At 37.7% G+C, this 15,641-nt stretch overlaps 2 protein-coding genes across 5 annotated transcripts in view; one reads left to right on the forward strand and one right to left on the reverse strand.

Annotated features, from left to right (window-relative positions):
* The window catches only part of gpp (DOT1 like histone lysine methyltransferase grappa), a 46,701-nt gene extending 37,731 nt beyond the window's left edge, over window positions 1-8,970 (reverse strand). For 2 of the 4 annotated variants that reach the window (XR_011416144.1, XM_002054686.4), the window contains exons 1-2: window positions 8,744-8,970; window positions 7,880-8,173 (exon numbers count right to left, since the gene is read on the reverse strand). The gene's annotated coding sequence lies outside the window, so the exon portion shown is untranslated. Of the gene's footprint in view, window positions 1-7,879; window positions 8,174-8,227; window positions 8,247-8,292; window positions 8,311-8,743 lie in introns of those variants that run through there. The other 2 variants (XM_015172272.3, XM_070207154.1) reach the window with 2 other exon arrangements.
* A 357-nt stretch (window positions 8,971-9,327) lies between these two features.
* The window catches only part of Dmtn (transmembrane and coiled-coil domain 2 protein Dmtn), a 28,804-nt gene continuing 22,490 nt past the window's right edge, over window positions 9,328-15,641 (forward strand). The window contains exon 1 of the mRNA XM_032439483.2: window positions 9,328-9,880. Coding sequence (XP_032295374.1) covers window positions 9,792-9,880 — 89 coding nt within the window. The 5' untranslated portion in view covers window positions 9,328-9,791. The remainder of the gene's footprint in view (window positions 9,881-15,641) is intronic.

Raw genomic sequence — 15,641 nt, forward strand, 5'->3', positions numbered from 1 at the left:
AAATCGTCTTTAATATGTACATATATACATATATATATATATGTACATATATATGTAATCCATGTATATATGTACACATTTAGAGCCCTCGGAGATGGGAGCGGCAAGGCGGCGGGCTCGGCCGTTATGTGCGTTGCCTGCCGCGCCTCGTTTTGGGCGCAGCTCCTCTTCTTCTTCTTGCTCTTCCTCCTTTCCAGTTGCTTTTTGTGCGAGTCATGATTTTATTTTCGGCTCGACTGCCATTTAAACGTTTGTGGGTGGCGCAGGCTGCGACGGGGGCGGTGGTAGGTTTTGGTATATTGGCAGAATAACGTTTGGCAACAGCGCGCGGTTTAATTTAATGTGTGGAGCAATAGAAATGGCGTCTGCATTTAAATTTAACAACAAGGACGAAACCCGAACTGACTGGGGCGTCGGCCAGCCCCTTTTGGCAATTGATAGGGTAGCGGGCAGGGGTAGTTGCTTTAAGTTTTTCCAGCTGGGGGCGCCTAATTTAATGTGAATTGTCGAATGTTTTGCTTTTTGATTCAAAGAGCGGCTTTTAAGATGTTTGGGGCGAGAGGGGGGGTGGGGGGCTGGTAATGCGACCCCAACCCATGATAAACAGGGCGTGGCTTGAGGTTATGTTTGGCATTTTCTGAACTTCAGAATAGTTTCACGTGAATGAAAGCTTTAAGGTTTTTATGTGTTTTTACTAACTGACAGATTGAGGATAAGCCCAAACTTAAAGCGAAGCTTAAATTTGTATTAAAGGAAAATTATGTGACGAGCTTTTGGAAAATTCCATAAGAAACTTGTATGCAACTTTGTTGTTTCCCATCCGATTGTCGTCATTTTCAAAGATCTGTTGCAATTAAATTGTGAGATGTTTCACACTTTTCAGAAAACTCACCTTTCAAGGTGGAAATGGGGGCCAAAGATGTGTGGGTTGAGGTTTCTTGAAACTTGATTTGAGACGTGAAAATTGTTGAGGCAAAGTTTCCTTCGATCCTTATCTAAAGTTTAGCTTAGTTTTGCTTTCGATTGGCTGCTAAATTTTCTAACATCCGTGAAAACTCATGTGAGAAAAGTCGTGTCAAACTTATGCAAATTCCAACTCTCTTAGTTGAAGGAGTGCTGGCACTCAGAAAGGTTGAATAAAGAATATTTTACTTTAAACCAGGTGAAGACAATTCATACCTGTTTTCAAATATTTATGCTAAAAGATAGTAGATAGTTATGATAAAAGATAGTAAGTAATACATTTAAATTATCCATGGACAAGTGAAAGAGTTTTATCTGAAGCAAAAAAAAAAACGGTCAGAGCTGGGAAATATTTAGAAGAAAAAGTCATCTGGACTAACTACCTATTAAGCTACCAAAAATTGTACTTTGGGCTTTAAACAAATGTCAAAGACATTGCCAGCAATTAGTTAAAAACTTTTGACCCCGCCCCACCCAACCGAGGCACATGTCAAATGTCAAGTGTCAAACTGACTTTCGTAAATGTTTAATGAGTCGAAAAGTTTTTACCTGACACACATCAAGGCAATCGGAGCTCTAATTGAGTAAACAGATCCGAAACATTTAAGTAAAACGTGTAAAATTAAAGAAGCTTTAACTTAAATTAAGGCAAGCATGTGCCAGAGTGGGTGGCTTGGGCGTCAAACGTGCTCAGCTTAATGCTGAATGAATGAAATTCTATATACATATGCGTTAAGTGCGAGCGAGACAGCGATAGCTTTTAAATGGCTTAGCTGTGCTGAAGTTTGGCAACGCTGCCAAAGAGCAAAGAATGCCAAAGTAAAAACGAACGCAAAAAACTAGTTACAAAGCGCGCATACATATATAGATATGTGTGTGTGTGTGTGTGTGTGTGTGTGTGTGTACAGACAGAGCCCGGGCCAGCGTCTTGTCTGCGCCATGCCACCCACTGACCTGGCACATTCCTTGCCCCTCACCCGGCCATTCCACTTTTTGTTGGTGCGTTGTTGCCACATTACTTTATCACAAATGTTATCAAAATGTGCGTTGCGCCAGCTGCGGCCCCCCCAGGCGAAATGGGCGAGGGGAACTAAGCGGAGCACAAAGAAGCAGAGGAGGAGGAGGATGAGGAGGGCAGTCAAAGTAGAAGCGCCGCTCTGCCTTCGCATCGAATGAGGTCGACAGTGTGCGGGGGAAAAAGGAGGAAAAAGTTGAAAATGAAAATAATGCAGCGGCACCGACAGAGGCAGGGGCCGGGTGCAGGGGCAGAGAGCGAGAGTGTTGAGTGGGTGGCATGGTAGATGGAAGAAGAGAGATCGCGAGGGGCAACGGAGCAAGAGCAAGAGAAAAGAGCGTAGGCAGCCGTTTAAAACGACCGCTCCTCCCTTCCCTCACCTCTCACCCCCCCCCCACCCCTTCCAGCATACTTGCTGTTTTTTTTTCTATTGTTGTTTTTGTACTGTACTTTTTTTTCTCTCGCTCTCTTGTTTTGATTCGGCTACGAAAAAAAATACAGTCTTCTTCTTATACACACTTTGGGATGTGGGAATTTTGCGCATGTACATCATATACATATACATAATACATGAAGTGTGTGTGCACGTGTATGCGTATCAACACACACACACACACACACGCACACACACACACACATGCACAGTGACAGACGCACGGTAAATTGTCATCGATTTTCTGTGCTCACCATGTAAACTGTCCGAGGAATGGGCTAACAGGGGGAGAGGCAGGGGGGAAAGGGGGGTTGCTACCATCTAGCCAGTTCGCATGGTGTTTATGCTTTTGGCCTTTTATGCATGCAATCACACACGCACACACGCACACACAGACACACATACTTGTATGCATAAGTATCTGAAAGATACACACACTGTACAGTTAGCTAGAACAGTTATCCGCCCGACTGGGCCATTCGTAGCCTGGCTAAGTAGCCTGTCAACTTTGGCCTGTGTTCGCAACTCATGCAATAGTTCTGTGTATCTATCGAATGGCTTTTGACTTGGCTTTCGGATTTAGGCGGGCTTTACGCACTAATTACTGCTGGTTTTTCCATTTGCCATCTGCACATTGGGTCACACAAATGTCAAATTCTGTGCAATTAAAGGCTTTCATAAGCAGCCTAGAGAAAGTCAAAATGTTGCCACAAAATCTTCCTACATGTATGCCATATCTATTACAGTCCTAGAATAACCCAAATTACGGGCAACTCTTAACTCGATTCTTGATAATTCCTTGATGATAGTTTGTCAAGGTGTCAACCCAAAAGAAAACCCAAGCAGGCCAATCGACACGTGGGAAAATTCTTTCTCTGTAGTTGAATAAAGCACAAATAACTTGTGCTCGACTTTTTCTTTCACTTTTCTATTTTGCAATGAATCGAAAATGTTGAAATAAATTTCGATTTTCTATGTGTGCGTGTTTTGGGTGCAAAGAAAAAAAACAACGTATAAACGCTATCGGATACCCTGTAAAATAACAATAGCTTGGCTTAAGATTAGCGTTGGGAAGGTTCTGCTTTAAAGTTATATTTTTATTATAAAAGAAAGGTTTAAGTAGACCTGAATTTAAGATCTTTGATCAATTGAAAATAATGTAAATTCTTTTAAAATTCTAGTTACCTTTTTTCTTCGCGTAAATACATATGTCCCTGCATTTATCTAGATACCGTATATCCCCACACCCATTAAACCCTTTTGCAATGCTGGATATAGAATTGGGAGCGGAAACCCGTGCCAAAGGCAAACAACCAAAAAGGGCAACAACAAAAGGCAACTTTATTAGTTTTTATTTTCTGTTAGTTCCAGCATAGATCCCAACATCAGGCCCAGGTACCCTCCCTTCAGTCCCCCTCAACACGTCGTCCCCCTGACGGACAGCGCCGCCAGCTTGTCTTGGCTCCGCTTTCAAGCACTTGGCTACATTTTCATTACATGTCCGCGCTCTCCCTCTCTCCCCCTCCTCTCTCTCTCTCAGCTGCTGCCAAAAGAAAAGTAATTTTCAGCTTGAAAAACTGGAGCGCAATATTTGCAAAGGTTTGAAAATTGGGCACCCGTTTTGGCAGGTGCGATACTTCAGATTCAGATTCCATACATATAGACATTGCAAATTGTCGGTCGATCGATTTAAGCCCAAGAAAACGCACGCGAAACGCGTGCGTTTAAAGCAGCGCGCGTTCACAACTTGACCCCAAATGGGAAGGGCGTGGAACGAAACGGAATGGAATAACGCCTTGCTTCGATTTTAACATGAAGCCCATTAAATGACGAATCGACAAAATGCACAAAGAGCAGAAGTAGAAGAGCGCAGAAAAAATGGAGTGCGCGAATGGAGAGCGGAAAAGCGAGATAATTTAAGGTGAATGCCATTGATTGAAGCTGATTGAGTGCATGATTGAACGCCAATCAGCGCTTTAACGGCAAAGAGAAGGGGAAAATCAAGAGTACATACATTATAATAATTAAATATGTATGTACATTTATTTTTAATACAGATTTAAATTTGCATTGATACTCTTTAAATGCATTAAATGCAAAATGACAACGTTCGATGGCGCCCCTCTCTCTCTCTCTCTCTCTCTATCTCTAACAAGACCATAGATAGAACAGCGTATGCGAAGGGTTGCCACCTGACAAAAAATATCTATTGTACCAAATAAAATGTTAAAAATTGCATTTACATTTTTATGAATACTTTCGAAAATACGTATAAACTGTTTCAAGAATCAAAGCAAAATCTTATAAAAATGTTACTCCTTTTTACGAATTATACAACATTTGTCCCTGTCGTCCTAGATATGTTGATTGATATGTGTAACAGATTATAACTATGAGATGGTAGCTCAATTTAACTACAATGTGGAACTATTTAACATGATTGTTGATCAAAATGAAATTTAGTAGACATGGTCTACAACTTTTCTATTTATGCATCTAATGCTACCTAAACTCAGGCACAAATTTGCATTCGCGTTTAACTGTACAATTGTAAATGTCTGGCAACTTTCCGTAAACTTCATTTGATGTCTGGTCGCTGCTATCTTCTCTTTCCTTCCCCAACCCCGCCCCCCACCCCTTCCCCATCCGCAGTTACTATTTTGTTTCTTTTTTCTGTCTTCCTTTTACATTTTTGAGCTTGCAGCTACTATCGCTCTCGCTCTCTTGACCTCTCGCTTACTCTCTCTTTTCTCTCTCTCGAGCTGCTTATTTTTAACGGCATTTTTTTTTGCTTTGCTTTCATTTATTTCTTTATAACAATAATACAACAACAATACGTTTCAGACTTGTTGATGTTGTTGTTGTTTTTGTTTTTGCTGCGAGTTCATTCAACTGTCAAAATAAAGCAATACAAACAATTAAAAAGAGCCACACACACACACACACACACACACTCAATGTGCATAGAAAATGAAATAAAATGAAAAGTAGCTGCTGCAACAACAATCATAAATATATATATGTGTGTGTATTTACACACACACACACACACACACACACATGTATTTATATCAGTGAGCTTTGCCTTTTGAATGGCTTTGCTATTGTTTCTCGCATTCCCTCTGCTTTTGGTCTCTTCTCTTTTCGTTTCGTTTTCGACTTTTTCGTTTGGTCGTCTCCCGCTCGCCCGCCCGCCCGCCCGCTGTCAACCATGCTTTATGCATTGCATCTAAATTTAACTTTAAATTCTAAACAGTCAACAACATTTTGCAGCAGGCAGAGATTTGACCTGCCCCCCGCCCTCCCTCTATTCGGCATATGCAGCTTTTCGTTGTTTTTTGGTCTTTTACATTTTGCTTTCTATTTTCGTTGCATATATATGGTATATATATGTATATATTACGGCATTGTTGCCTGCTTTTGAGTTCACGTTAGACCTCCAAAATGCTTAAGAGATACAGCAAAACTATTTTTGTATCCCATAGATACTTTAATGGCCAGATAGTATCTCGAAAGCAACAAAAGATACTCGCACATGGCGCAGTATTTTATATTTTTGGGGCGTGTAAACATTGATATAAATGAATACATTTTGGAAAGGAATAAGATAATCTAAGAATGAAATGCATTTAAACTTTTACTAAACGAAATTCGCTTTGAGTATTTTTCTTTTAATGTTAATATTTCCGTTGACCAACACTGCACACGCCCTTTGAGTATGATGGCAACGCTGTGGGAAAAATCAGCTGTTTTTGTTTACGTTTTAATTTGAATTGATATTTAAAGGGTGTGAGGCCTCTGATTTTTATATTTATAGAATTCTATTTAATAAAATTCGACCTTATTCTTCTTGAACCAAACTATAAACTGAGCAACGATCCAAATACTATGAAATACAAATAAATATATATATTTTTTACACAGTTTTACACTGTTCAACAAATTTTAGTAGGCGAACATCTCCATCCAAAGTTTAGTTAAAGTTCTCTAGGTTTTTATGGTTTACAGGGTATCGGCAAAACGGTACTTTGCACATGTGCGTTTCTAGCTAATGTCTAGCGTATGCTCGTTGCTGCTGATGAGTCGCTGAAGCAAATGCAGCGAAGCGCGCAGAGACCGCGCTGCATCACAAAAGCAAAGCAACATAACAACAAACAACAACCACAAGAGGAGCATGCAACAAAGACAACGATTGCCGCAAGCGCAAGCACACAAACACACCCACAAGCACAAGCACAAGCGCAAGCACAAACACAAACGCAAGCACACAAAGAAGGAGACAGAATGGAGGCAGCGAGCGCAACTGAAGTCGCTGTCGCTGCCGCTGCTTCTGCTGCTGACGCTGACTGAGGCCGTTGTCTGTTTTTGGTATGTATCCAACGCTGCATCGACAGCAGCAGCGGCAGCAGCGGTGGCAGCAGCAGCGGCAGCAGCAGCAGTAACAACAACAAAACAGAGCAACTTATTTTTGTTTAGCTGCCACGTTTTTTACGCTCTCTTTTGTTGTTTTTCGTATTTTTTCTTTTTCATATATGTATATATATATATTTTTTTTGTTTGCCTGCTTCTTTGGAGTTTGCTTTTGTGCTTTGTACGCTTTTTTTTTGTGGATTTCTCTTTCGGCATGGAATTTTGCAGCCGCAGCAACAAAGCAAAAGCCACCTAAAACGGAAAGAGAAATGAATTAAGCTGAAGGCTTTTTAGAAGCAATCGCCGCCAACTGCTGCTGCGTGGGCCGCATAAGCAGAGCGAAGAGACAAACCAAGAAAATACAAAGCAAACAAAAAAAGTCATAGATACAAAAATCAACGAATTGCAAGCGCAGTTTAATTGGCAGGCGGCGACTGCAGACGGCGGCGGTCAAGCAGCATAAATGGAATGGCCAATTGCCACGCATGTGTGTGTGTGTGTGTGTGCGTGTGTGTGTGTGTGCTGTGAGCAAGTCTAACTAGTTGGCATAATTGTTTTGTTTTGTTTGTTTTTTGTTTTGTTACTTGTTTTGTGCTTTAATTGGATTTCTTGTATGATTGACAGCATAACAGAACTTTTTTGATGTTGCAATCTTACTTTTGCCTTTTTTGCATCAAATCAAATGCGGTCACATTGCAGCGAAATATATATATATATATATATATACAGTGTTGAGCAATTACACCTCGTCAAGGTCTGATCCGCTTCCGCCTATTATCCCCCGTTGCTCTTATATCAATCACAACCACAACAAAGTGAGAAGAAAAAAAAAAACAACTACAAAAAGAACAAGTAGGCTTATTTCCGCTCCACTGTGATCGACAGTTAGCAACTACACACATACATACATACATATGTATATACATGTAATGCATAGGCAATGCAGAAAAAAAAAGCCGCTCGCTGATACGTCGCATACGAAAAAAATAAACATACATATGTAAAACAGAGAGAGAGAGCGAGAGCACATACGCTCTTCGCTGGGTGGTGGTACTCACATTTCACGCCGCCCTCGACCGATCACCGTTAACTGCCTATCTACTGGGCGCTCTCTTCGTCTCCAATATGTTTGTTACTTGATCAAAGTCTTTAGTGCTTCTTCCATTCGTTGTTACTGTTATGTGACATTTTAGGCGCGCTAAATACGCCGTGTTGTTGTTGTTGTTGTAGTTAAGGAAGACAAAAATACAAATCGGCGAAACCTCAGTTTGTTTTGGTGTTTGTGGCCCACTGTTTGGGTCTTAAATTATATTTGCTTCGTTGTTGTCGTTGTGTTTGATATTTAGCATGCGCTGCAAAAAATACACATTATTGAACAACTTTGTATTTGAGAAACGAATAATTACAGATATTCTTCGCGATAAAACACTTTTCAGCTGCTGCTTTTGTAAATACATATATACGCACTCACACATGCATGTATACGCACACAAGACCCGCGCACTCACGTACACAACGAGGACGGCGGCAACCGCTTCTTCTTCTTCTTCTACTTCTTGCTCTATATTTCATGCACTTATTGAACAACAGACGTAGCAGCCTCTTATTTATTTTCTAGCTGCATATATTTGATAAACTTTTTGTGTAATTTCTATTTTAATTTGTTGTAAATTTCATTTTGAACTCGAAACACACAGCCACATAACAGACAAACACACACATAACACACACACACACACACACACACACACGCGTGCCGACTCCGAATATTTTTCTTTTCTTTAAGCCATTTTCGTCGTCACATTTACAGCAAGAAGCACAAGCAATTTAGATGCTCCGCTTCTCTTTCACACGGCTACGCGGCTATATGGGCACTGATTTGCCGACTCGCTCTATCGCGTGCACTGCATACAAACACTCACGTAATTAAACTTATGTATTTTGCTTATTAAAGCATTCGCCTGCCATTCCGCACGTTGTGTATGTATGTCAAACCCACTGCACTTGTGTATTGAATGCAATTTGTTGCATAATTCAGAACAAAATACATGTGTAATGTATAATTAGGTATTTTTTTCTTAAGCCAAGTTAAATACACACACGCGCAGCGGCAGTACACGTCCGTACCGTTCAAGCGAGAGCGAGAAACAATACACAAAAGAAAATGTGAAAAAGAGACACGGCTTGCAGTGTGACCGTGCATGTCAAGACTTATATTGGCAAAATATGCACACATAAATACCAGTTTGTTATTGAACTAAACAAGTACGAAATTCTAATTCTGAGGTTATTGAAAATATAAATTCAAAAAAAAACTTCATTAGAATCGCCTAGATTTTTTAAACATTCTGTAATTTTTCTAAATTTGTTTTTATAAATATCTGTTTCATAGCAGCCAGGTTTTGTTGTGGTTACTCTAAAGATTTTACAACACTGACACTGTTTTGCACTAACAGCGTTGTATGTCGATTACTCATTTAACAACATCGATAGATTAACATAGTAATTAGTGTGTGTTGATTTTTAGTAGTGAGAGGAGCTCGCGTTGCGGACTGCATTGTTTAAATGCATAACTAATTTTGGCACTCAGTTAAAGTGCACCAACTAAACATAAAATAAAGATTAATAACCGACGCGCAGTGCCGCCAAGACTGTAGCGACCTGTAATTCAAAATTGTATGTGCCACTTACAATGGGAATCGTGCGGCAGATTTTGTGATGCGCACAGAGCGCAACTTGGAGCGCAAAGAAAACGGCCAAAAAAGGTTGCAAATGAAATTAAAGACGAAAATCTAATACACAAGTGAAAATTGAAAAAGGTGGCAATATATAATTGAGTGCATGTACAATATATGCATATATATTGTTCATATGTATACATATATAGCTGTACATGCGTGTATACACATACATGCATATGGATAATTTAGTTCTGTGCGTTTGAGTCTGTGTGTGTGTGTGTGCGTGTTCATGTGCCAAACAAAAAAGGGCGTCACAAAAGAAATTTGTTGCAACCAAAGCCAATTCAACACTAAAATCGAGACCCTAACGGACCGAAGGTGAGTGAGTGCCGAATATTGTTTATTGTCGCTTATTTTCGTGTTGTAGCTTAAATATACACACCTACACACGCACACGCAGCCAAACATGTTTTGTACCTTGCACGCAACGGTCTTATTCAAGTGCGTGTCTGTGTGTGTGTGTGTATTGGTTTATTTTTTATGTTCAGTGCATTTTTTATCGCTACCAGATCTCTGCTCTCGCGTCAAAAGTCTCGCTCTCCCTCTCTTTCATACACTCTGCAACGCTCGTACAATGGCTCGCAATTACAGTTAATAACAACTTCAATTTAATTCATTACAATAGAGAAATGCAACAGTCCGCGCTCTCAGTTTGGACAATCGGCTTCGTTGAGTGGCTCTCAGACCATCGTCAAATTCAATTAGCTGCACTTGCCACTCTCCATGTGAGTGAAACCGGTGCAGACATATGTGAAGCTGTTAGAGTAAATAGTGCACAGATATGTGAAGCTGACCGCCTGCTGTTCATCTCAAGTCGGTATTCTTTTGATTTCTCTTTCGCCGTTGTCGTCGTTGTGTTGTTGTTGTTGCTGCTGTTTTTGGAGCCAGGCACCGTTTGATCTACAACAATAACAACATCAACAATCGCAGGCTATGTCTGCAATTGAATTAAATTAAAAAAAAAAAAAAATAAGTGACAAGTGACGAGAATTATTTACTGTTTTGTATATTGTTGTAGCTGTCGCTATTTGCGGCTGCTATTTCTGTTCAATTTTCGTATACTTTTTTTAAATTAATTTATACATACATAGTACACACACACACACATGCATATGCTGCTTATCTCTTCATCTCAACTAATCCCATGCATTCATTTGTCGCTTCTCGCCTGACAACTGATGAAATTATTTATGATGCTCTACCTTCTCTCTCTCCTTAGCATTAAACATGATTCGTATGTTGTGCGTGTGGGTGTTGGTTTTTTTTTTTTTTATTGAACAAAATATGGTTTATTTTATATACATATGCGCTCCTCTGACATTTATTCGATTTGAATAATTTCGTTGCTAAGAGCTCTGCAGCTGATGTAGACTTGAATGTGGTATACACAGACACATACATGTATATGTGTATACATACATATGCGTCAGATTTTTAAGTACGTGACGTCACAAATGCGTATGAAGTAACTGAAATGAATATTCAATCCGCAGCCGTAAATACTCTTATAGAATATTTTTATGGCTTTTCCGAAAATCTACGCATTTTCAGGAAAAGTTTGACTAAATCTAGACCGACTGGCTGTTTCCCTATAAAAAGTTAATTTTCTCTTAAAACAACAACTTTAAAAAGGCACATTTTAAATCAAATTAAAAAAAAACTAGTACAGTTTAAAATTAGAAGCATAAACAGTTAATTAGCCGCTTTCTAAGCGATTAGTTCCTTATCCAATTTGGCTTGAATTTTCGACATGGTCAATAGCCATGTGAAGTGAATAACCCGCTTCGTGCAAATCTAATCGTTAGAGCTTATCTCTCGATGTGACCAGCTTAGTAACAACTATAAAATACCCTTTTCCTTTTTAGACTGTGGTGTGAACATGTTTAGCTTAAGAACCGAATGTGGCCAAAATCAATAAATGCAAATATTCCAATAAAAGTGCTCGACTAAAATTATAGATTTTGGTATTTTAATATGTTCTTTTTTTATCAAAGCCAATAATTTGTTAATAAAAAATCCAAAAAATAATACTTCTATGTTATCGACTACTGATACCCTCTACCATTCCAGAAAGAACAAGTTTGACAAATTTTAAATTTAATTTTATCAAAGGCAATTATTTGTTTTAAAAATTGCAAAAATAATACTTAAGTGTGCTCGACTAGCTGAAACTTTTTAAGTTTCCAACTATTTAAATATACAAATATTAATTAAAAATACTTGAATAAATACGTAACACTTAACTTGAACCGGCGCCTGGTTGCCAGGTCGCGTTTTAGTTGATATGTTTTTATTATGTTTTATTTGTTAGGTTGGGGCAGCTCTCTCTCTCGCTCTCTCTCTCTCTTTTGCTCTCTGTCTTTAAGTACCCCCCATTCTGTTTTTGTTTTGGGCACACGCCCAACAACGTTGCGGAAAACATGGCCAATATGTGTGCGCTATAAAAATAAACAACCAAAAACAAACACAACAACAAAATCAACAACAACAACAACAACAACCAAATACAAATGCTAAAGACAAAACCAATTTAATGGTTCGAAAAGTTCAAGAACAAAAGCAGCAGAAAAAACATCGTCGCTTTATTTCATTTTTGGCAAACACAAAAGTTGCGCAAAAACACACAAAAAGAAAAAAGAGCAGAAAAAAAGTGAAGTTTAATTAATTAGGTATGCAAATATTTGCGTGATATTTGGTGCTTTGTTTGGTTTTATGCTCTGATTATATTGCATATTGCATGATATAATATGGTTAGCACGAGGCTTACAAATTAAATATGTGCCTATAAACTCAATCTGAGGGCGTAGCCCATATATAATTCGGCAAAATTTTTGTTTAAAGCCCAACTGAGTTTTCTAATAAGTTGACAATATCTTCAGTAAAGTTAAACATTTCAAATTAATATATATTATATATTCATGTACTTGCCCAATCGGTAGTCGAAATCAAACTGGAAAAAGTTATATGTAAAGGGCAAAATCTGGATCGATTATTTAAGCGTTTATGATTCAAGTGTAAATAATATGCGGGTACATTATTGTGTGCCTGCATATTTTTGTAAATTGAAAAAAGAAACATTACGTATGACTGAGTACAAATAATAAATTGTAATTAGTTGCTCTTTTGTAAAGTTGGTGAAGGAAATTTGAAGAAATTTGTATGGAAAAAGTCGCCTCATAATAGAAATAAGGAATCCAAGAGGAAATCCAAGATTTGGGCTAGCGAAATAAACATTGAAATAAGTATAACTTTACTATACTTAGATAAAGTTAAGGATTCCTAATATATTAATATATTATATATTATATATTAATAACAAGTAAGAGGCTCTAGTCGCAAGTTCCCGACAAATTTGATGACTCTAGCTAAGAGATTTGCTCCAAGAACTTATCGATTGGAAACGGATCATGTTATCGATTATCGATCTCTAGACTCTAGGACAAACTGACTGACGGACATGGCTAGAAATACTGGTTGATCAATAGTTACATACATTTGCAAAAATACATTATACAGGGTATAAATATATATAAATATATATATATATAGTTTTTAAGACTTCAAATTTCGTCCATAAGTCCATAAATGTTAATTGAATGTGCAAGTTAAAAAAAAATTGATGACTAATGCATATTATAATAAAAATCTTAATATATAGCAAAAATGTATATTATACATAAAATATTGAGCTCGGTTCTATATTTTGTTCCTGGAGACTTTTTAATGACTCCAATAGGTGTTTCCAGTTCCTGATATATATGATATGTATATGCATATATGTACGCGTAGTGTCTATAGTTGTTTCATGTTCCTGCTGTAAATATATTTATATTATCTACTGTCTTTGTGACTCATCAACGCACAAAATTCTCACATAGCTGGCGAGTAGAAAACGCGCAAATTGTACAAACGACGTTTGGCCGTCAACGTGTGGATGACCAAATCTGACACTGACCTTATAAGTAACAGCAACAACAAAAGCAACAACAACAACAACATAAACAACAACAGCAACAACAACGCGAACTGACAGCTGCTGTTCCACTCAACTTAAACAACTTCCGTTGCTTATTTGTGCACTCAAACAAATTGCAAAAATATTGTAAAAAATTGTAAAATTGTTTGAAGTAAAACACACACACACACACACACGAGCAACAACAGCTGCAATTACAACAACAACAGCAACAATAACAATTTTTCACTTTCACCCATCTGCAATAGACAAAGGGGTCGCCGCTGTTGGCAACTAAATTTGTTTTGAAGGGGAAGCGGCACACTCTGTCCGTCTGTCAGTTTGTCAATCAACAATTCAATCTTTTGATATTCGCACACAACACGCATTAGCATTAATTAAAAGCCAAATTAAAAGTAAAATGTATAAAATCAAACTTTAAATTCACCTTTGCTGTTATAACTAATGAAAATTGTCAATAAAATGCAAAATTAATAACAAGTGTAAATGTTTTTTGCAACATTATCGCTTTAATATCGCATTCGTATCTTCCACTGAATTGAACCGGCTCACTTTTTCAATATATCAGGCGGCGAGTAAGACTTTCGCCTGGGGGATACATTGACGATAAACATCTTGACTTATCTCTGGGCTGTCTGATTTTAAATAATATAATATATATGCCACAGTTTTTGTTAACATCTTTCATTTCATTTACAATTTGTAGCTTAATTTTAAGCATTTTGTTGTTCAAGATTAATTATTAAATTTTGCAAATTGCAATTCATACAGACGCAGGCACTTGAGATTAATGAATACACACAGTAATAAAATATGAAAAAATAAATTGGTTAAATGATATTCGCATTTAGATATGTAACTTTTTAGCATATAACTTTCACTGCGATCTTCGTAGATATTCGCCAAATCTTATCAACATGGGAATACACTTTATCTAATAGCATAAGAGCTTACGAGCTTAGCTCTTCTCACATATCTGCAAATGGAAAATATCTAATAGGGTATTAAATATTCGGTATGCCGAAGATATTGCAACTTACTCACGCTTTAAATTAAAGTAAAGGCAGCAGAAATGAATGCAAGAATATGAGAACAAAAAGGAGAACAGCAAGCAGAAATATTTAACCGCGGCGCCTTATTCACATGATTCGTCATAATTCAACAGCTTCCAATTTTTTTTTTTGGGGTCCAATGTTCACAAAGCGATTTTTGGTTTCGCTTTCGGAGCCCCCCATTGGAGGAGGCAGGCGAGATACGGCAATTGGCAGCAGCTCCAGCGTGTTGCTTTGCATTTGCTTTGTTTACGAATTGGTTTTGCCAAAACGAGCATAATAGCCATAATATGCATGCATGTTTATATAAATATAAATATTGATAAAAAGAATAAAGATTAACAGCAATGCGAAAAAGCCGCAAAACTTCGTCGTGTTGTTATTTTTTTTTTTTTTTTGATTTTCCGGTTTGTTTTTTATTATTTGTTTTTGTTTGTATTTCATGCACGTTGTCGTCAAAGTAGCTGAAAATATCGCTTTGCATTTATTTGTTTAGTTATTTATGTATATTTACATTTTAGTCATGCGACGGGGCGTCGCTGCGGCGTCACTCATTGAGCACATTGAGCATTCGTTGTAAATATGTAAAACAGGTTGATATTTGTGCGATGAATGCGCCTTTATATTTCTATATAGCATGCATATATAGATTGGTTGAATCAGCAAAAACGAAGCTGACACCGCGAATGGGGCGTCTTGTTTTCGGGGGAAATTTGATGATAATTTGCGAGATATTTATAAAATTATGCTTCAATTGTGTGCACAAATGACAAAATATTAACATGCCTACCAGATATACCGATATTTGTTGAACAGTTTTTCGCCGGAATTATGCATATGCAAAATATTTAAGCACTTTCCGAGAATATTTTAATGACTGTCTGTGATTAAAACTAATCACAATCTAATCTGTCCGCGCTATATATATGTTATTGTTTTTTTCGACTTTTATACAAATTAATAAACGCTATATCGAGCTTTGCGGAGTAACGTTTATTCATAAATATTTATTATATGTAAACAACATTTAAAACATTTTTAAAGAAAGTGA

Source organism: Drosophila virilis, chromosome 2 (genome assembly GCF_030788295.1).
Source record: "Drosophila virilis strain 15010-1051.87 chromosome 2, Dvir_AGI_RSII-ME, whole genome shotgun sequence".
Taxonomy (NCBI): domain Eukaryota; kingdom Metazoa; phylum Arthropoda; class Insecta; order Diptera; family Drosophilidae; genus Drosophila; species Drosophila virilis.